The sequence below is a fragment of the Nicotiana tabacum genome, chromosome 17, assembly GCF_000715075.1.
Source record: "Nicotiana tabacum cultivar K326 chromosome 17, ASM71507v2, whole genome shotgun sequence".
Taxonomy (NCBI): Eukaryota; Viridiplantae; Streptophyta; class Magnoliopsida; order Solanales; family Solanaceae; genus Nicotiana; species Nicotiana tabacum.
Genome location: NC_134096.1, coordinates 94,898,242 through 94,920,273, shown reverse-complemented (window position 1 = coordinate 94,920,273; position 22,032 = coordinate 94,898,242). Strand labels below are relative to the sequence as shown.

General features: G+C 37.9%; 2 protein-coding genes across 3 annotated transcripts; one reads left to right on the top strand and one right to left on the bottom strand.

Annotated features, from left to right (window-relative positions):
* Positions 1-202: 202 nt before the first annotated feature.
* Positions 203-3,039, bottom strand: LOC107777830 (protein transport protein SEC13 homolog B). 2 transcript variants are annotated; one of them, XM_016597980.2, is made up of 2 exons: positions 2,921-3,039; positions 203-1,421 (listed from the first exon to the last, which is right to left on the bottom strand). In XM_016597980.2, exon 2 carries the CDS (start codon positions 1,387-1,389, stop codon positions 481-483), a length of 909 nt encoding a protein of 302 aa, XP_016453466.1. In that variant the 5' UTR covers positions 1,390-1,421; positions 2,921-3,039; the 3' UTR covers positions 203-480. The 2 variants fall into 2 exon arrangements, with proteins under 2 accessions (XP_016453466.1, XP_016453467.1); XM_016597981.2 differs by having other exon boundaries at positions 2,763-2,928.
* An 11,849-nt stretch (positions 3,040-14,888) lies between these two features.
* LOC107777832 (alpha-mannosidase 2-like) lies at positions 14,889-21,546 on the top strand. Its single transcript, XM_016597983.2, has 4 exons — positions 14,889-15,585; positions 16,127-16,276; positions 16,765-16,797; positions 18,188-21,546. The coding sequence occupies exons 1-4, from the start codon at positions 15,040-15,042 to the stop codon at positions 20,921-20,923; spliced, it is 3,465 nt and encodes a 1,154-aa protein (XP_016453469.2). The 5' UTR covers positions 14,889-15,039; the 3' UTR covers positions 20,924-21,546.
* The last annotated feature ends 486 nt before the right edge of the window (positions 21,547-22,032 follow it).

The window sequence follows — 22,032 nt, the reverse complement described above, 5'->3', positions numbered from 1 at the left end:
TAGTTAGTTAATTCTAACGGTACACAAATATAATCCAACCCAGACAAACCCAAGAGTATCATGTTGTGTCGCTAGTCGCTACTAGTAAAAAAGATGAAAGTACGAGTTTTTCATATTTCTTTCCTAACAATTTAAATTCCGGGGGGAAGTGGAAATGGCAATTTCACGGTGCAGTAAATACGAAGTTAATCAAAAAGGGGCATTAAGAACAAAAATAACTTCAGAAATGTATTCAAAATGAAACATAACAAAGGCAATACAGGACATGACAGACGAGAAAGAGGTATATGAGCTTCAATTTCAACTCCTCTAGCTTAAGTGAAACAAATCATCAGGCATACTGAATAAAAGGAGAAGAATCAAATCAAAGTAAATAAAGAGAGTCCTCAATTAAAATGCTAACTCGCTCAGCTAGGAAAGATGCCTGAATGGTAGAAAGAAACAAAAACTTAAAAATTCTATTACTTAGAAGTTCCAATTCTATTGGTCAACAGTGCTGGCCTGTTGCCACTCCCCGTCAACAGCTTCTTTCCACAATGTGACATTGTTATCCCCAGCGGCAACAGCTAACAAGTTTCCGGTTAGAGACCATGAGACCCTCCAAACAGGAGTCTTGAAGTCTTTAAGAACCTTGCCCTCCCACTGATCTCCCTCCTTTGCCACAGTCCATATGACAACTGTACCATCCTCTGAAGCACTAGCAATTGTTGACTTTGGTAGTCCCAAGTTTGGTGCCCAGGCTACATCCCTCACCCAGTTAGTGTGCATCTGAAGTGCAGGGAAGCAATCCATCTTCCAAATGCCATTATATAACTTCCAAACCTTCACGGTGTTATCACATCCACCAGATGCCAGCTTTTGAACAGGTTCAAGCGCACCTGAACCAACTAAAGCGCCAGGAGCCATTGATGGTGCCCATGAAACTGATGTTACCCCAACTGGATGAGCTTGGTCTATTCTCGTAGTGTCCCAACCACCATCTGACCTAGCAGTGTGCACTGAGATATTACCATCAGAAGAACCACAAGCCAAGCAAAGCCCAAGTTCATGAGGAGCCCATGAAATGGAGTTAACTGATGATTTGTGGTCACTAAAAACATGAGCTTGCGTCCACTCATTCTGATTGCCTTCCTTCCAGATTATTACCTTACCATCGTAGGAGCAGGAAGCAAGGATTGAGCCAAATTTGGGGTGAGCCCAGGCAGCCTGCCAAACAGGACCAGTATGACCACTCAAAGTAGCAAGGTGTTGTGAAGCAGCATTGTTGCTCACACCAGTTATTTTTATGGTGGTATCAGAAGATGCTGTAGCCACACGTTTTCCATAATAGTCCATAGTAACATCGTGAACTATGTCATTGTGACCGGTTTCAATCTTCTGTGCTGGCATTTTCCCTTGCCGCTACTGATATCTCAAAGCTCCTGCATTATCCAATTTTAGTATATATATCCGTTAGAAAGATAAAATTTTAAAGAGCGTTCTCTTCCCCCACCCTTATTTGGCTACGAAAATAAGAGATTCTTCAACCAAAGTCAGTTACAAAGCCTATAAATAGAAATGCAACTCAAGCAACAATACAAACTAAAATATACATCGTAAATAAGAACACTCAGGTGAATTAATATTTGCAGATCCATTCTTTAGAGAGAAAATAAGAGCTTTCTCGTGCCATGGTTTTAAGCTTGTTCATTTCAATTTTCAGTATACCAGAGAAGAAGATAAAGGAGAAGCCTTCATGTGTTATAAACGCAGGCAGCACGAAGAAAAGACAAATGGTTTATCTCGGGACATGTTATATGTTGAATAAGATAGGATAGGGGTTTTGAGAAGATTACATAGGTGAAATGTCACTTTCAATAGCCATAATTTGAGGCAGCAGAGAATCTAACTCAAAAACAGATTAACCAAAATATAAATCAGATTACGCACCAATCAACCGATATGCAAGTACAAGATATGGATAATTATTTGTACTGTTCTGCTGGATCTATTAGGGAGTATTTCCCATAGCTTCCCAAACTATGCTAAAAGAAGAAAAAGGTTTTCTTTTTTTTATAACCGTGGTGCCTGGGCCAGCTTGCGCGGACCTCGACTAATTCCACGGAATACCTGTCACCACCCACCAATAACATGTATCGGGTAACTATGTCCACCAAGGCTTGGACAGGTATGAAGAAATCACCTAGTGTTTTTGCGTCAAATGAGATTTGAACTTGGAATCTCATGGTTCTCACCCACTTCATTGACCATTAGGCCACACCCTTGGGTGCTAAAAGAAGGTTCTTTTGTCTGAGGACAATATAATGGCATAAGAGAATGAGCCTAGGGCAACATTTAAGTAACATTCTTTTTGCAGCAGATGCCAGCGTCCCTTAAATTCCAGGCTTACATGAGCATCTCATCTTGCCAGTACTAACTAGACCGGTACTCGATAGTTTACGATATAGACAGATAGATATACATTTATAAAGATTCCATCTCAAAAAAATATATATATAAAGAACATTCAAAGAGAAGCACTTAATCAATTAACACCAAGATACAATAAATTGCTCAGGGAGGGGCAAACAAAGGGGCTCCCCAAAACCAAACTGGGGTTCCCTGAGCTTCTCCATGTTCAATAAGATGTGTCAAACAACCAATTCGCGGATCGCCGAATTCCAGGCTACACATAGACACATAAGAACAGAAGAGGTAAAAACGATATCTTTGGGCAAAAGTACGTCAATTGGGAATATCAAAACAAATCGAAAAATACATGCCTAACTAGATCTGGGATTTCTGCTTGGATCTTAAACCGGGTCGACCAAAAAACGAATACGAAAAAATAGAACAGCACGGACATATAGCGAAAAGAATTATCACATACAGATCTAAATGCAACCGGATGAAATTGTGGGGTGAAAGGGAAATGTTTTACCTGTATGCGAGCACGATAGAGAGGAGAACTGCTATTTCGCCTCAAAGAGATGATATTTAAGTTCTACTGCTAAAAAGCTCTTAAATTTTGTAATTGTTACGAAAATAATTACAGAGTGTATGTTCATTTATTACTCCGTTATAAATAAGATTATCCATTTAGTACTCTGTTTAATTTTATCTACAACCAGCTAATGCATGCAGGTTGCAAGCAGCTCAATGAAATGATTTGTAGCAGCTTCTTATTAAATAGACAATTTGGAAGCAGCTAAAGAAAAGCCTTACTTCCTTTCTTCTATAAATAGAGGAGTTTTCAGTTCATTATGTACATAAATTTGAAATTTAAATAATATATCAGTTTCTCTCTATACTTGTCTTTACTTTACAGTTTTTATTTTATAACACGTTATCAGCACGAGACTCTGTCATCTCGAGCAAATACTTTGAAAGTATCACAGGTACCAACTTTTTTTTTCTAAATAATGTCAAATCTTTCTAAACTTGAATTTGTAGCCCTGGATATATCGAGCAAAAGCTACATGTCTTGGGTGCTTGATGCCGAAATTCATCTTGATGCGATGGGTCTAGCAGACACCATCAAAGACAAAAATCAAGCATCAAACCAAGACCGTGCCAAAGCCATGATATTCCTACGCCATCACCTTGATGAGGGCCTGAAAATGGAATATCTTATTGTTAAATATTCAGTCATGTGGAATAATTTAAAAGATAGATATGACCACCTGAAGATGGTTGTTCTTCCACAGGCACGTTATGATTGGACTCATCTAAGGCTACAAGATTTTAAATCTATCAGTGAGTATAATTCTGCTATGTTCAGAATTATTTCCCAATTAAAACTATGTGGTGATAATATTACTGATCATGATATGTTGGAGAAAACTTTCACCACTTTTCATGCCTCGAATATGCTCCTGCAGCAGCAATATCGAGAGATGGGATTCAAAAAGTATTCTGAATTTATCTCACATCTTCTTGTAGCCGAGCAACATAATGGGCTATTAATGAAAAATCATGAAAGCCGACCTACTAGTTCTTGTCCATTTCCTAAAATCTCAGTGAATGAGACGAACTTCTACCAAGCTAAGCATGGAAGAGGATGTGGCTCCAGTCATGGTCATGGTCGTGGTAGAGGAAGAAACTCTAATCATGGTAATAATAATGCACCAAAGAACCCTACTCACCACCAGCAGTGGAAAAGGAAGGAACAAAAGCATGAAGAGGTGCAAGCAGCAAAGCCAGAAAATGCATGCTATAGATGTGGAGGAAAAGGGCACTGGTCACGTACATGTCGTACGCCAAAACACATGGTTGAGCTGTATCAAGCCTCCCTGAAGAAGACAGAGAAAAATGATGAAGCAAATTTTATTTCTGAAGATAATTTAGACTTCATGCATTTGGATGTAACTGATTATTTTGCACTCCCAGAAGGAGAAACAAGTCATGTGATCGGTAGTGAATTTATAGAAATATAAATATTTTAATTTTTGTTGTTTGTAGTAGATAGTATGGTTATGTAATTATTGTACAAAAATAAAAGTTATGCTTTGAAAATGATGTTTACTATCATATTTATTTTTTTATGTCATTTTGAAGAATATGGATAATCCTCAAATTATGTTTGGATCAAAGACCAATCATGAAGATATTTGTGTAATTGATAGTGGAACAACTCATGCCATATTCAAAGATCGGAAATACTTTTCTTATTTGCATAAGGAAGAAGCAAATGTTTCAACAATTTCTCGTAATATAAGTTTGATTGAAGGCTCCGGAAGAGCTACTGTATTTCTGTCTAAGGGAACAAAACTTATTATCGACAATGCATTGTTCTCCTCCAAGTCCCGAAGAAACTTGTTGAGTTTTATAGATATCTGCCGAAATGGGTATCATGTTGAGACAATAGATGAAATGAACGTGAAATATCTTTGTATTACAAAGAATATTTCTGGCCAGAAATGCATTATAGAAAAGTTACCAACTTTATCTTCTGGTTTATACTATTCAAAGATTAGTACAATTGAAGCACACTCTATCGTAAACCAGAAGTTTACTGATTCAAATATTTTTGTTCTTTGGCATGGCCGTTTGGGCCATCCTGTATCAATAATGATGAGACGAATTACTGAAAATTCGAGTGGGCATCCATTAAAGAACCTGAAGATTCTTACAATGATGAATTTTCTTGTGATGCTTGTTATCAAGGTAAAATGATCACTAGACCATCACCAATGAAAGTTGGCATTGAGTCCCCTGCCTTTTTAGAAAGTATACATGGGGATATATGTGGACCTATTCACCCACCAAGTGGGCTGTTTAGATATTTTATGATCCTAATAGATGCATCTTCAAGATAGTCTCGTGTATGCCTACTATCATCTCGCAACCTGGCGTTTGCAAAGTTATTAGCCCAAATAATTCGATTAAGGGCACAATTCACATATTACCCTATAAAGGCTATTCGCCTTGATAATGCTGAAAAATTCTCATCTCAAGTTTTTGATAATTACTGTCTATCAGTTGGAATAAAAGTTGAACATCATGTAGCTTATGTTCATACTCAAAATTGCCTTGCAGAGTCATTTATTAAACGGCTGCAATTGATAGCAAGACCACTACTTATGAAAATAAAATTGCACACTACTGTTTGGGGTCATGCTACCTTGCACGCAACATCACTTATCCGTCTCAGACGAATACATTATAATAAATATTCTCCGTCATAATTAGTTTTTGGTCATGAACCAAATATTGCCCATCTACGAATTTTTGAATGTGTTGTATATGTGCCAGTAGCACCACCACAGCGCAGTAAGATGGGCCCCCAAAGAAGGTTAGGAATATATATTGGTTTTGAATCACCCTCTATTATTCACTATCTTGAACCATTGACGGGAGATTTATTTACTGCTCGATTTGCAGATTGTCGATTTGATAAAACAAATTTCCCACAATTAGGGGGAGGGAAAAAGGAAATCAAAAGAGAAATTGCGTGAAAAGTTTCATCATTATCTCACTTTGATCCACATACCCCTATATGTAATCAGGAGGTCCAGAAGATCATCCATTTACAAAAATATAGCAAATCAAATGCCAGACGCATTTACTGATTTGAAAAGGATAACAAAGTCGCATATCCCTGTAGAGAATGTGCCTATCCAAATTGATGTCCCAGCAGGACCATCTACAAGCATGAGAGCTAGTGAACCTAAAGCACGCTTGAAGCGTGGTAGGCCTTTGGGTTCTAAGGATCAAAATCCTAGAAAAAGAAAATCGACAAATGATCAAAATGATATTATGAAGGTATCTCCTGAACATACCCAAGATCTAATTAGTTCTGAGATTCCTCAAGAAATCATTGAACCTGAGACTCAAGTGAGCGAGGAACTTTTAATAAGTTCTACTAGAGATGTGATTAATTCAAATCGATCTGAAATAGTGGTGGATAATATTTTTGCTTGTAATGTTGCACTTATTATTATGCAAGATAGTGAGGATTGTGAACCCCGATCTGTCGAAGAATGTCAACAAATATCTGAGTGGCCAAAATGACAAGGGGCAATTCAATCTGAATTGAACGCACTTACTAAAAGAGAGGTATTCGGACCAGTAGTCCAATCACCTGTTGGTATAAAACCAGTTGGTCATAAATGGATTTTTGTGTTAAAAAGGAATGACCAAAATGAAGTTAAAAGATACAAGGCTCGCCTTGTCGCACAAGGATTCTCACAACGACCCGGAGTCGATTATGAAGAAACATATTCACCCGTTATGGATGCCATAACATTTCGATATCTCATCAGTTTAGCCTTACGTGAAAGACTTGAAATACAGATGATGAATATGGTTACAGCTTATCCGTAGATGTCACTTGATAATGAGATTTACATGAAAATCCCTGAAGGATTTAAAATGCCTGAAGCATATTCGAAATCTCCGAAAATGTATTCAATCAGATTACAAAGATCTTTATACGGTTTAAAGTAATTTGGGCGCATGTGGTATAATCGCCTTAGTGAATATTTACTGAAAGAGGGTTACATAAATGATGTTATTTGTCTATGTATTTTTATAAAGAAAATGGCATAAGAATTTGTTATACTTGTTGTTTATGTTGATGACATAAATCTTGATGGAACTTCAGAAGAGCTCCAAAAGGTAACTGAATATCTTAAGAAAGAATTTGAGATGAAAGATCTTGAAAAAACAAAACTTTGTCTTGGACTGCAAATTGAACATTTAGCAAAAGGGATCTTTATGTATCAATCTGCCTATACAGAAAGGGTCTTAAAACGCTTTTACATGGACAAAGCGCACCCATTGAGTACACCAATAGTTGTTTGATCACTTAAAGTGAATAAGGACCCGTTCCGACCTCTAGAAGAGGATGAGGAACTCCTTGGTCCTGAAACACCCTATCTCAGTGCAATTGGTGCACTTATGTATCTCGCTAATACTACAAGGCCTGACATAGCATTTTCTATTAATTTACTAGCAAGGTATAACTCTTCTCCTACTCGGAGACATTGGAATGAGATTAAGCATATTTTGCGATATTTAAAGGGAACTCTTGATATGGGTTTGTTTTATGCTAACAAAGGTAGTGCAGATCTTGTTGGTTATGCAGATGCAAGTTATTTATCTGATCCCTATAAAGCTCGATCTCAAACCGGGTACGTGTTTGCATGTGTAGGTACTGTCATATCATGGCGCTCCACAAAGCAGTCAATTGTTGCTACCTCTTCAAATCATGCTGAGATAATAGCTATTCATGAAGCAAGTAGGGAATGCGTATGGTTGAGATCAGTGATTCATTTTATTCAAGAAAAATATGGTTTGGAGTGTGATAAAAGATCCACAATCTTATACGAAGACAATGCTGCATGCACAGCCCAATTAAAGGGAGGATTTATAAAAGGAGATAGAACGAAGCACATTTCACCAAAATTATTCTACACATACGATCTTCAGAAAATGGTGACATTGATGTGTAACAAATTCGTTCAAGTGACAATCTAGCAGATTTATTCACTAAATCTTTGCCAACTTCAACTTTTGAGAAGATGGTATATAAGATTGGAATGTGGAGACTCAGATATTTGAAACAAGGTTTTCATCAGGGGGAGTAAAATACGCGATGTACTCTTTTTTTCCTTACTAAGATTTTTTCCCACAGGGTTTTCCTTATAAGGTTTTTAATGAGGCAGTTAGAAATGCGTATTATTAAATATGTGTACTCTTTTTCCTTCACTAGGATTTTTCCAAATAGGTTTTTCCTAGTAAGGTTTTAACGAGACACAATACCTTTTAATGAACATCCAAAGGGAAGTGTTGAAAATAATTATATTATGGATGTCCATTTATTACTCCGCTATGGATAATCTTCCTCCATTTAGTACTCTGTTGAAGTTTATCTACAAGCAGCTGATGCAAGCAGATTGCAAGCAGTTCAATGAAATGATTTGCAGCAACTTCTTATTAAACAGACATGTTGCAAGCAGCTCATGCAGACAAATTACAAGCAACTAAAGAAAAGCCTTGCAGCTGCTTCATGAAAAGCCTCGCAGCTACTTCCTTTCTTCTATAAATAGAGGATTTTTCAGTTCATTATGTACATAAGTTTGAAGTTTGAATAATATATCAGTTTCTCTCGATACTTGTCTTTACTTTACAGTTTTTATTTTATAATAGTAATGTATTATTTGATGCACTATTTTGTTCTATTCCTTCTTTAATTAATATTACTGTAATATTTAATCCGATAATCCTCCCATGTTTTTTTTAACTTTTGCGTTAGAAAATTAAGACAAATAATCGCAGTGTAAAATTCCGTAAAATATTTTGTTGGAGAGATTAGAAAATATAATTTTTATATGATTAATGCGTTCGTATATGAAAATATAATTCCATATAACTAGTGAGCTATTTAGTGAAAATATTAAAAGTTATGCATACATGAATGTATTAATTTGTGCATAATAAAACACGACATAAAAATATATTTGTATACGGTCAAAATCAAGTTTTGCCCTTCGTATGATTAATCGATATTGTAACATGATGGTCCAAGGTTCATCATTGTCATATCGAGCCATGGTGCGAAGTATATGTTGTCGAGCTCGAGACCTAGAGACCGATCAAGATCAAGGTCGAAGACCCAGAGACCGATCAAGATCGAGATCGGCCAAAATCAAGATCGAGCCAAAAAACAAAAAAGGAGTTATAACCGCAATTAGGGGGAGAATCTCGGCAAGAATCACGGCAGAAATCAAGGAGAGATTAATTAGCCAATCATGGGATTTCTTCTTGTATTTAGAATTGTACCATAAGTAGGATCCCCCTACTATATAAAAGGTGTCTACTAATTTGTAATGGGAGGATATTCACGCAATACAAAGTAATATACTATTCTTTTCTTTAGGTTCTCAATACTCTGTTACTCTGCGCATATCTCATTTGCTTGCTATTTCATTTGGTTCGAGGGTAACTTAGCTCGAGGGCCAAAGCTGCACATCTCATTTGGTTTGCTTTTATTTTTCTTTACAGTCAATTTCAATATCAATTTGCATATTTTCTCAGTTTGTGCCAAGTAAAATCATGCGTCCTTAAAATCACATATAAATTCAATTGTTATCCGTTTTTAGGGTAAACAGTTTGGCGCCCACCGTGGTGCTAAGGATAATAGTGATTGCCTAGTGCTAATTTTCATAACACACACCGTTTTGCACTTGTTCTTGTAAGCATTTTTTATTCCAGGATCATCATGTCGAACTCTCAAGCAGTACCCACTCTCAAGCACGACCTTGGCTTTCATGGCGAAAACGACAACGTAGCCGCCCCAGGGAACGAAGTGCTTCCAGTTGACCTCGAGGGAGTACCAGTTGCAGACCCCATCGACGTCAATTCCCATGTTGCCCTGAATGCAAATCTGGGCGTCGACCCCGAAAATAGCGTCCGCAAAGACGTTCGATCAGCTGGTCAGAACGCACAGGGCGGCGAAGAAGGCAGAATCAACCTTCGAATAATATTCGAAATGCTGCACGCTCAACAAGTTGCAATAGCACAACTTCAAAATCAGAACCACGTACCGAGTAGGGTCGAATCCGAGCCATCACATAAAATTGTTCACAGGGCCGAACCAGTATCGGGGAGGTCAAATATGAATGAGTCAGGAACCGACCCCGCTATCTTGAAAATGTTCGAGGAGCTGACAAAGTGAATTGAATCGGGGAAGAAGAAGATTGAAGCAAATGACAAACAAGTGGAAACATATAACTCCCGATTTGATCAAATTCCGGGAGCACCATCGATTTTGAAGGGTTTGGACTCAAAGAAGTTCGTACAAAAACCCTCCCCCCGAGCGCGGCTCCTAAGCCCATTCCAAAGAAATTTCCCATGCCAGAAATTCCCAAGTATAATAGAACTACCTACCCCAACGAGCATATCACTTCTTACACATGCGCAAAAAAGGGAAACGATCTAGATGACGATGAGATTGAGTATGTACTGCTGAAGAAATTCGGAGAAACTTTATCAAATGGGATGATGATATGGTACCATAATTTACCACCTAACTCCATTGATTCTTTTGCTATGCTCGTAGATTCCTTCGTCAAAGCGCACGCCGTAGCGATAAAGGTCGAGACTAGAAAGTCAGACCTCTTCAAAATAAAACAGAAAGACAACGAGATGCTCAGAGAGTTCGTATATCGGTTCCAAATAGAGCGTATGGATCTGCCCTCGGTCGCCGACGATTGGGCCCTTCAGGCTTTCACTCAAGGCCTAAACATACGAAGTTCGGTAGCCTCACAATAGTTGAAACAGAACTTGATTGAATATCTAGCTGTAACCCGGGCCGATGTGCATAATCGGTACCAGTCAAAGATTAGGGTGGATGGCCAGTTGGGGACTCCTTCCGGGCCCGTTTATCCAAACAGGACCATCGACAGAGTTAAAAGGGATATTAACCTGGAAACGCGATCAAACAGAGATCGATATCAGCCATACGATCGAGGTCGGAGAACCTAGCATCAGGTTTCGATATGCAACAGAGGAGTTGAATAACGAGACCATGAATACGAGCCTAGAATTGTTGGACGAAAGACGCAAAGTCGCCCTCGTCCGATTGGCCGCCCAAAAACAGCGGATCGAAAGGTATTACAATAGAAGAGCCAATCTTCGACATTTTAACATCGGGGACTTGGTGCTAAGAAAAGTCACCCTCAATACCCGAAATCCGAATGAAGGAAAACTGGGTCAGAACTGGGAAGGACCGTACCAGGTTCTCAAAATTATCGGAAAAGGTTCCTACAAGCTAGGCACGATGAATGGCGAACAACTGCCAAGCAATTGGAACGTATCGCACCTAAAACGATACTACTGCTAAGGTATGACCCCTTCTATTTTCATTTGTATTTTAAACTAACCCTTGCAGGTGTTCGACCAGAAACAACGATGGATTCTTCGACACGAAGACTTTAGGTCTGAAAGCACGTGTTGCACTTTTTTTTTCTCCCCTTAGACCGGTTTTGTCCCAGAAGGATTTTCCGGCGAGGTTTTTAATGAGGCAACCATCGATCGTGCTAACTTAGAACATTTCGACAGTATCCGAGGTTTCTTTACAATCAACTTCGAACACTGGGGGGCATTGCCTTCGAATGTCAACTTTGATGCGAGGAAGTTACTTCATGGCAGCAGGGTCTCGATAGGAAAAATTTGTAATGGCCAAACGGTCAAACGAACCGTGCCCACTTAGTTTGCTCGAGCCCTGGCAAAGAACATGTATGCATGTATAATCGTTTATAAAGAGAAGTATTTTTCTTCACCGATATCTCATGCCTTAGAAAAGTTTTTTTACTTTACAATTTCATACTCTCGATATATTATGTAAACATGCTTAAGGGCCGACCATAACCAGAGTTCGGATAATTACCCCCACGCTCGGGGACTGACGTCCGAAAAATAAACGAGATTGAATTATTAAAATTTCGAGATCATAAGACCTTTTAGGCAACCCTCGATTTTTATAGGCCACAGCCAACCCACTCGGGGACTGACACTTCAGGCAAGCTCGAAGTAAAATGAAAAAATAAGCCCAAGGGGCAAATCCCGAACTAAAGAGGCTACGGTTGAATTAATATGGGTCGGAGACGTCCGAATTTCGTAACAAAACAAGCATTCGAATTCTTACATAAATCGGTTAAAAAGGCTACCCCGGCAAAATCATAAAAGGTTTCGATAATATCAAGCCTCAAAAACTCTAATGAGTACAAAATTGTTCGAACTCTTGAACGATTCCTTATTTCGAGCTAAGGCATTACGAGTTTTTTGCAAATACAAATGATAAAAAACTTTTTCAAGCCGAAAAGGGAAGAAAGCCATAAACAGCCTTTCTTACAAAAGCCTAAGGGCTACATTACTTTGAGTTCAAGCAAGCACTCACTCGATTGAAAAACCTAAGGGCTATACTTGTTTGGTTCCGATCAAATTGTCTAAACCTCAGACACAATTTTATGCTAAGGCATTTTCGACCTTAGTAAAATACAGAAAAGCAAAGGAAAAACACAAGAATCAAAAGAGCAAGAAAAGCCTTATATATATATTCAAAAGTTTTTTTACAAAAGGACGAATCGGCCCCAGAAAAGATACAAAAGAAAAACAAGAAACCTAATATCCTAAGTGGCTTGGTCTTCATCGGAGGCTGCGTCCTCGGGATTTTCTTCGTCCTCAGATTTGCTCGAGCTCTCGGAGTCTTCCTTAAGGAAGGCCAACCTTCGGGCTCTGGTTTCCTCCATCTTGGTAACTGGACCGACAAGACGTTTGTTAGATACATCATAATCGGGCTCGTCACTGACATCATCATCCACCAAGTCGGAGTACAGAAATTCATATCGTTTCTCGTCATCTTCTTTCCGATAAACGAGGGGACTATCTGTATACGGTCAAAATCGAGTTTTGCCTTCGTATGATTAATCGATATTGGAACATGATGGTCAAATGTTCATCATTGTAATATCGAGCCATGGTGCGAAGTATATGTTATCGAGCTCGAGACCCAGAGACCAATCAAGATCGAGGTCGGCCAAGATCGAGTTCGAAGACCCAGAGACCGATCAAGATCGAGATCAGCCAGGATCAAGATCGAGCCAAGAAACAAAAAAGCTGTTATAACCGTAATTAGGGGGAGAATCTCGACGAAAATCACGGCACAAATCAAGGAGAGATTAATTAACTAATCATGGGATTTCTTACTGTATTTAGAATTGTACCATAAGTAGGATTCCCTTACTATATGAAGAGAGTCTAATAATTTGTAAAGGGAGAATATTCACGCAATACAAAGCAATATACTATTCTTTTCTTTAAGTTCTCAATACTCTGTTACTCTGCTCATATCTCATTTGTTTGCTATTTTATTTGGTTCGAGGGTAACTTAGCTCGAGGGCCAAAGCTGCACATCTCATTTGATTTGCTTTTATTTTTCTTTACAATCAATTTCAATATCAATTTACATATTTTCTCAGTTTGTGCCAAATAAAATCACGTGTCCTTAAAATCACATATAAATTCAATTGTTATACGTTTTAGGGTAAACAACATTAATTTGCAATATGGAGATAAAAGTATGTGCACATACCTTCAAAGTAGGCAATTCCCATATAACATTCAATGTATTATTAGTTCACTGTATAAACAATTTATATATTATAATTCCTACGTAGCTAGCAATGTGAATCAAATAATCCATTAGGAATCATTTGATTTACGAATGTGAGAATTGTAATGCTCATGTTGTAATGTTATAAAATTAATAATCGCTGAAATTCTTAGTACGCATATTTTTTTAGCAAATGTTTGATTAACTGCATTAGACCGAGTTGTAGTAGTGAGTATACTATAAAAAGTTACAATTTTACATCCGTTTTTAACTAAATAAAAATTAGAGGAATGAAGCCAACTTAATTTTGGTCATTTTGAGATAACCGTTAATTCCACTATACTCGTATGGACATTAGGTAACAATCTTATTCGTCAAATAACAAAACAATAATGAAATCTCACAGTAAGTATTGTTTACAGTTAAGAATATTCAAAAGCATTTGAATAATCAAGGTAAAGAAATTACATTATCAAGGTAAAAAGGGTTGTAATGTCATTATTTTAAAGACATTTTATTAATGAATAAATACACTCTTATTACAAAAAAGTATAATATATATTTTAAAATTAATTTATTAAACACTGGATCGGTATGTGATCGTTGTTGATTGAGCAGCATCAAAAGTTTTCCTACTTTACACTATGTTTGGATGATGTTAGGCATCATTTTATAATGTATTGTATTATGTTGTATTGTACTGTACTGTACTATATTGTATCATTTTATGGATACAACGTTTGAATAGATTGTATCGTTTAATATTGTTAAATAACATTTTTGTTGTTGGTTTGACTGTATCGTACAGTACTATAACTGATAAGTTCACTAAAATACCCGTAATTATTTTAAATAAAATTTATCAAGAATTACATATAAAAATAATTTAAGAAAACCTTTTTCTACTAATTTATCATTAATTACGTAGCTTGGAAACAAGAGCAAAAATATGAAAAAAAAAGGTTAACTAATATTAGCAACACCAAAAAAAAAAAATTAAAACGATGAAAAGAGATAAAGAATGAAAGGGAGACTTCAAAAATAAAAAGAACAGGGTTAAACAACTCTAGAAAAGATGAAAGAAGACAAAGTAGGTCAATAAGTTAGAGATTTAAAATTAAAATAAAAAAATTAAATGATAAAATAGAATTATGCAGTAATAAGTAAGAGCATAATTAGAAAAAAAAATAAAAATTAGTTATTACATAAAATAGAATTTTTAATTATTTCGAAATAATAAATTTAATTATATGATACAATCAATTTTAAATAAAAAGAACATTATTTGTTATACAATATGGTAACAACCGGATGTTAGGTGGAAAAATAGCGCAAAGTCTTCCTTCCCATCACACTGAAGTACTCAGTAGTTCCGATACTCTCCGATCACCCATATTACTCAGCAGATCTGAGTCCTCCGCCGCCCATCACCGCCCTTTGGCATGGCCTTCTCCTCCCGCCGCGGCGGAGCTGGGTGGGCCCATTCACTCCTCCCCACCACCAAACCATCTCCTTCCCGACAACCTCGTAAATCTCGCAGACGCACCGCCCTCAGAGACTTCCTCCGCTCAAACTTCTACACAATTGGCCTCTCTTTCTCTATCTTCATCTTCCTTCTCATCATCTATAGCTATGGAGTTCCTAACCCCCTTCTCTCATCCCATTTCCGGGCCTCCAGAGCCCGATTCCCTCGTCCCAGAAAGCCCACTTACCGTAAATCTCCTGGAAGCGACGCCGTTTCGGGCGCGGTTGTTGATATAACTACTAAGGGCTTGTACGATAAGATTCAGTTTAAGGATGAAGATGGTGGGCCCTGGAAGCAGGGTTGGAAGGTGACTTACAAAGGGGACGAGTGGGATTCTGAGAAATTGAAAATATTTGTGGTCCCACATTCACATAATGATCCTGGTTGGAAGCTTACGGTTGAGGAATATTATGATAGACAGTCCAAGCACATCCTTGATACCCTTGTTGAAACGCTTCCAAAGGTAATTTCAGTGTTAAGATTAATTAGAAGAGTAATTAGGCATGGATTTAAGTTATATGCATCGACACTATAATTAATTTTTTACACCAGAGGTTATTTACCATTTGTTCTATGTTACCAATTAATGTTGTTAAATAGTGTTACTTGCAGTTACCTTTTTAAGTACCTGATTGTGTAAATATATTTTACACCGTCACTGCATAGGACTTAAACTTATTAGACATTGCAGTGTATGGTGGTTATATGCAGTTATGTGATGGTCTTCGATCATTTGGTTTGTAATGAGATTTGATTTTCCCTGTTTATCTAATGTTTTAATTGAGCTTATTTAAGTGTGTGCTTAGGCAATCATAGTTTTCAAGAACCCCTTTATTAATGTTGGAATGAAACTGGCCCAAATGGAGCAGAATGGACATGTCATATAACATGCCTTAACTAGTTTGGCATTGAGGCATATTAGTAGTGGTAGTTGTTGTTCATTGTTTATCATAGCTGTTGAATTGCTGAATAACTTTTTGGTTGTTGAATTCTGTTCCTTCTAGGACTCTCGGCGGAAATTTATATGGGAAGAGATGTCCTATCTGGAGAGATGGTGGAGGGATGCAACAGAGGAAAAGAAAGAGGCATTCGCCAATCTAGTGAGGAATGGGCAGCTAGAAATTGTTGGAGGTGGTTGGGTGATGAATGATGAGGTAAACCTCCATGAAGGTCACATAGCTTTGAAACAGTAGAACATTAGTTTTACGGCCAAATGAATTCTGAAGTTGATGCTTGAAAATCATTGATTTTCTCTCTCTTGTTGGTTATTTTTTATAGTTCTTTCTGAGCATGAATATATTCAGGACTAGGTAAAATCAGGTCAAGCATGCGGTTCAAAGAACAAGTTTCCATGGTTTTAGTATGGCAACTTATTATGAGGGAGTCATGATTCTTCCTGTAATGCAATTCAAAGTGTAATTGCAGTGATAAATAGCTTTTCAGTGCATAAATTGGTTAAAATATTTAAAAGGAAATGCCATAATTATTAGAAAATTTCGTCCAAATACAGATATTAAATTGCTTTTGAAGGATTCAAGTTTGTTTTGAATAATCCTGTAAACAGCATTAGGAAACGGAGCTTTTGGCAATCTTATGTCATTATGGTTGACTTACGGCCTTTCATCTTTTTCTTTTTCTGCAGGCTAATTCACATTACTTCGCAATCATTGAACAGGTAAGCAAGAGGCTTTTCTTTTAATCTTCACTGCCTTAGTTATCTATGCGAATTTGCTGTATCATGCAGTAATGATTGTATCTATAAATGAAAAAGAGGAGATTGTATCTTCCTTTTGGTTGTAGTTATGAAATTTTGCTTATGATTTGTAATTATGACAGATTAGAACACTATTAGAAATCGAGAACATTTCTTTAATTTAGGGAAGTGCTATGATGGTTTTTGTCCTCCAAGTATAATTCTAGATTTGTCTTCAATGTTGTTGTGGACCTTGTGGTGAATGCTGATTGTTGGAATACTTGACACATGGAGTAAGTGGTTTATGTCGTTATGCTTTTGTATTTCAGGTAACTCTCAAATGATTAATAATATTAGGAACCGTAAAAAGCTTCTAATTAGTAGTCATTAGGTGCATTTTGAAAAGAATAGTGTGAGCATGCTAAATTTGGTACTCTTGTGATGATAATTAGCTCATTTTGAGAAAATTAATGAGATATCAAACACTCATAAAGGCCATATCCTATTGCATTAGAACTGGTATATTTTACTTCATATAATTATCAAAAGATTACGTCTTATATACAAAAGAGTCATAGCTAAAATCTTAAAATTCATCCAATCTTTTTCTCTAGTAAATATGTTATAGGAAATTTCGTCTAGAGTTATTAAATATTGGCTGTAACTAGAATTTATCTTGCATGGAAATTTGTCAAATCGATTTCACTGTTTGAGATTATTAACCTAAAGGGGTTAATAATGGGATTATACTATTTGACAAGAGGGGTTGCTCTGATGGTAAGCAACCTCCACTTCCAACCAAGAGGTTGTGAGTTCGAGTCACCCCAAGAGCAAGGTGGGGAGTTCTTGGAGGGAAGGATGCCGAGGGTCTATTGGAAACAACCTCTCTACCTCATGGTAGGGGTAAGGTCTGCGTACACACTACCCTTCCCATACCCCACTAGTGGGATTATATTGAGTTGTTGTTGTTGTTGTTGTTGAGATTATTAACCTAAAGGGGGTATTAATTATTAAAGGTCAACTGAATCTGTTTGGTATATGGGTACACATGCTGGATTTCCGCATCGTGATAGTTTCACATTACGTAGATATTATGTCGTTTGACTAACAATCAAAAAAAGATTTGATGTCATTTAACTCTAGTTAGTCTGTGAGATTGTTGCAAATTTCTCTGCCAACCTAACTTGATTTAAATTAGATCCTACCGATTGGATAAATTAGTTTTTCTCCCATCCTTGTTTTGCATGTTTTGGTGCTTATTCTGTTTTCTTCTTAATGCACGATGGTCTCTTATTCATATGCTTCTCATTCCGTTATGTGCTTCTCTTCAATATTCGCTAATGTAGATCTTGGTTTTTGCATTCATGTTCAGATTACAGAAGGAAATATGTGGTTGAATGAGACTATAGGTGTAATTCCTAAAAATTCTTGGTCTATTGATCCTTTTGGTTATTCACCAACTATGGCATATCTTTTGCGGCGTATGGGTTTCGAGAACATGCTTATACAGAGAACTCATTATGAGTTGAAGAAGGAACTGGCTTTATACCAGAATTTGGAATACGTGTGGCGGCAGAGCTGGGATGCTGAAGAAAGAACTGATATTTTTGTCCATATGATGCCATTTTATTCCTATGATATTCCACATACTTGTGGGCCTGAGCCTGCAATTTGTTGTCAGTTTGACTTTGCTCGAATGTATGGGTTTCCCTATGAACGATGTCCTTGGGGAGAGAATCCTGAAGAGACCACCCCGGAAAATGTGAAGGAAAGAGCACTTAAACTATTAGATCAGTATAGAAAGAAATCAACACTATATCGAACAAATACACTTCTTGTTCCCCTCGGTGATGATTTCCGATATGTCAGTGTTGATGAAGCAGAAGCTCAGTTTCGGAATTACCAACTGCTGTTTGATTATATCAATTCTAACCCTAGCTTGAATGCAGAGGCAAAGTTTGGTACTTTAGATGATTATTTCCGAACGCTGCGTGATGAGGCTGAAAGAATAAACTATTCTCGTCCGCATGAGATTGGTTCTGGTGAGATTGGAGGTTTTCCTTCTCTGTCAGGTGATTTCTTCACTTATGCTGACAGGCAACAGGATTACTGGAGTGGCTATTATGTCTCCAGGCCTTTCTTCAAGGCAGTTGATCGTGTTTTGGAGCATAACCTTCGCAGCGCCGAAATGTTGATGGCTTTCTTATTAGGATACTGCCAGAGAGCACAGTGTGAAAAATTGCCTACTGGATTTTCCTACAAGTTGACTGCAGCGAGAAGGAACTTGGCACTTTTTCAGCATCATGATGGGGTCACTGGTACTGCCAAGGACCATGTGGTGCAGGACTACGGGACACGGATGCACATGGCTCTGCAAGACCTTCAAATTTTTATGTCTAAGGCTATTGAGGTGTTGTTAGGGATCCGCCATGAGAAAAATGACCAACATCCTTCTCAGTTTGAACCAGCACAGGTGAGATCTAAATATGATGCCCAACCAGTGGTTAAAGTCATTAGTGCTCGTGAAGGAACTGTTCAGACTGTGGTCCTTTTTAATCCATCAGAGCAGACTAGAAATGAAGTTGTCATGGTCATTGTTGAGAGGCCGGATGTAACAATCTTGGACTCAAACTGGACATGTATTAAAAGCCAGATATCTCCAGAATTGTCACATGATAAGGAAAAAACTTTTTCGAGAAGACATCGTGTCTACTGGAAAGCTTCAGTACCTGCCATGGGATTGCAAACGTATTACGTTGCTAATGGATTTGCTGGATGTGAGAAGGCCATACCTGCACAACTTAGAATATTACTGCCGTCTGGAAATTTCTCCTGCCCTGCACCATACACTTGCTCAAAGTTGGACAGCAATGAAGCAGCAATCCAGAATGAACATCTGACAGTAACCTTCAGTACCAAGTTTGGCTTGTTGCAGAAAGTAAGCCATAGTGATGGCAGACAAAATGTTATAGATGAAGAAATTGATATGTACTCTAGCTCAGGTGGAGCCTACCTGTTCAAACCGGAGGGTGAGGCTGAGCCAATCATACAAGCTGGTGGGATAATGGTTGTCTCGGTGGGCCATTTGGTACAGGAGGTCTATTCTTACCCAATGACAGCATGGGACAAGTCTCCAATTTCCCACAGTACCCGTATATATAATGGTCATAATACCATACAGGAACACATTATTGAGAAGGAGTATCATGTTGAGCTTCTTGGTCATGAATTCAATGACAGGGAATTGATAGTTAGGTACAAGACTGATATCGAGAACAAAAGGATTTTCCATTCTGATCTAAATGGATTCCAGATGAGCCGTAGAGAAACCTATGATAAGATCCCTACACAGGGCAACTATTATCCAATGCCTTCCCTTGCATTTATGCAAGGACCAAGTGGACATCGCTTCTCAGTCCACACTCGGCAGTCTTTGGGTGTTGCAAGTCTCAAGGATGGATGGTTGGAGATAATGCTTGACAGGAGATTGGTAAGGGATGATGGACGTGGTCTAGGCCAAGCGGTGATGGATAACCGCGCAATGAATGTTGTTTTCCATATTCTTTTGGAGTCTAATATTACAGCAGCTGCAAACCACACTACAGGTCCTCATCCCCTACATCCTTCCCTTTTATCGCATTTGGTTGGTGCCCACCTAAACTATCCCCTTCATGTATTCATTGCTAAGAAATCTGAGGAAATCTCTGTACAGCCGCCCCCTAGGTCCTTTTCTCCCCTGGCAGCTTCTTTACCATGTGACTTGCATATTGTCAACTTCAAGGTTCCTCGCCCTCTCAAGTATACCCAACAACAACTTGAAGAGCCTAGATTTGTCCTAGTCTTTCAGAGACGTCATTGGGATTCTTCTTACTGTCGAAAGGGCAGGTCAGAATGTTCAAGTGTAGCTGATGTGCCCGTTAATCTGTTTGACATGTTCAAGAGCCTAGCTGTGTTGAATGCAAAGGCTACTTCTTTAAATCTTTTGCATGACGATGCAGAGATGCTTGGTTATAGTGACCATTTTGGAGATGGAGCTCATGACGGGCATGTCCTCATTTCCCCAATGGAGATACAGGCTTATAAATTGGAACTAAGGCCCCACCAGTGAAGGTAGAGCACTGGTATATTTTTTTCCCAACTGAAGCTGAATTACGGTGCTAGTGCAAGGGCCACCACTGCAACTCTTTTTCCAAATTATAACTGGAATCATCTACTGTAATTTGGAAAGATGAAGGTGAAAATTCTGACAGTTGTGGTTTGCCTAGTGGGTTTTTTGACATTGTCAATTGAGCCTGAGGGCTTGGGAAGTTTTCCTGCTGTAACAGCTACATCAGAAAATATGCAGAGAACTTTACCAAAGCTGCTGGTGTTGACAGTATATCTCATCACATAAAAGGAGAAGTGCATTGCACATGGTTCTCTTCCAGGAATGTGTTAAAAGTTTGCAGGATTAGAATGTTCAGGTAATTTTGAATCAGATAGGATAGAAATTGAGGTTGTTTAGAATACAAAGTTCTTTTGTTGTTATGCTAAATATGGCATTGCTTGTTTGTCCAAATGAGTCTTGAAACACAATTGTCTAAGAAGGATTCCTTAGGAAGTAAATGGCAGCATGCTGGGATGGACATGTTGTGTTTCTCAATTACATTCTAGCTTACCTTTCATAAACTTGATATCATGTATATTAACGGGAATTGGAATATCAGTGCATCTTGTTTATTGATTCGGCAATATTCCACTTCACACAAATATGTAGCAGACGGACTCAACATAAGAACATCAAACTTCTAAGATAAATGCTCGTCGAATTTTCCTCTGAGTACACTGGCGAATCTTTACCAAATATGGGCTAGCTATATATATATCTCTAATTCTCTATATAATAGACAATTCAAAAATGAGTTCTTCTATTTCCTATTATGCATGAATTGCTAAGATCACCTCTTAGTCCGTCTGCGCACTGTAATAAGCTTGTAATTATATTTGTTGTACAACAACCAACCAGTGTATTTGCACAAGTGAGGTCTGAGGAGGGTAGAGATGTACGCAGCCTTACCCCTACCCTGGACGGGCAGAGAGGATTTGTTGTATATCACATCAACTTTTAAGAAAGCTGAAGTCGATTTTATAGATCATCTACGTCTACTATTTTTGGGCAACTTATGGCTCATGTTTTGCTCATTATTTGAATCTGGAAATTACTTGCCATAAGTAAGC

Coding starts and splice junctions, on each gene's coding strand:
- LOC107777832 (XM_016597983.2), top strand. CDS start 15,040: ATGGCCTTCTCCTCCCGCCGCGGCGGAGCTGGGTGGGCCCATTCACTC. Junction 15,586..16,126: donor TTGTTGAAACGCTTCCAAAG/GTAATTTCAGTG, acceptor TGTTCCTTCTAG/GACTCTCGGCGGAAATTTAT. Junction 16,277..16,764: donor GTTGGGTGATGAATGATGAG/GTAAACCTCCAT, acceptor CTTTTTCTGCAG/GCTAATTCACATTACTTCGC.
- LOC107777830 (XM_016597980.2), bottom strand. CDS start 1,389: ATGCCAGCACAGAAGATTGAAACCGGTCACAATGACATAGTTCACGAT.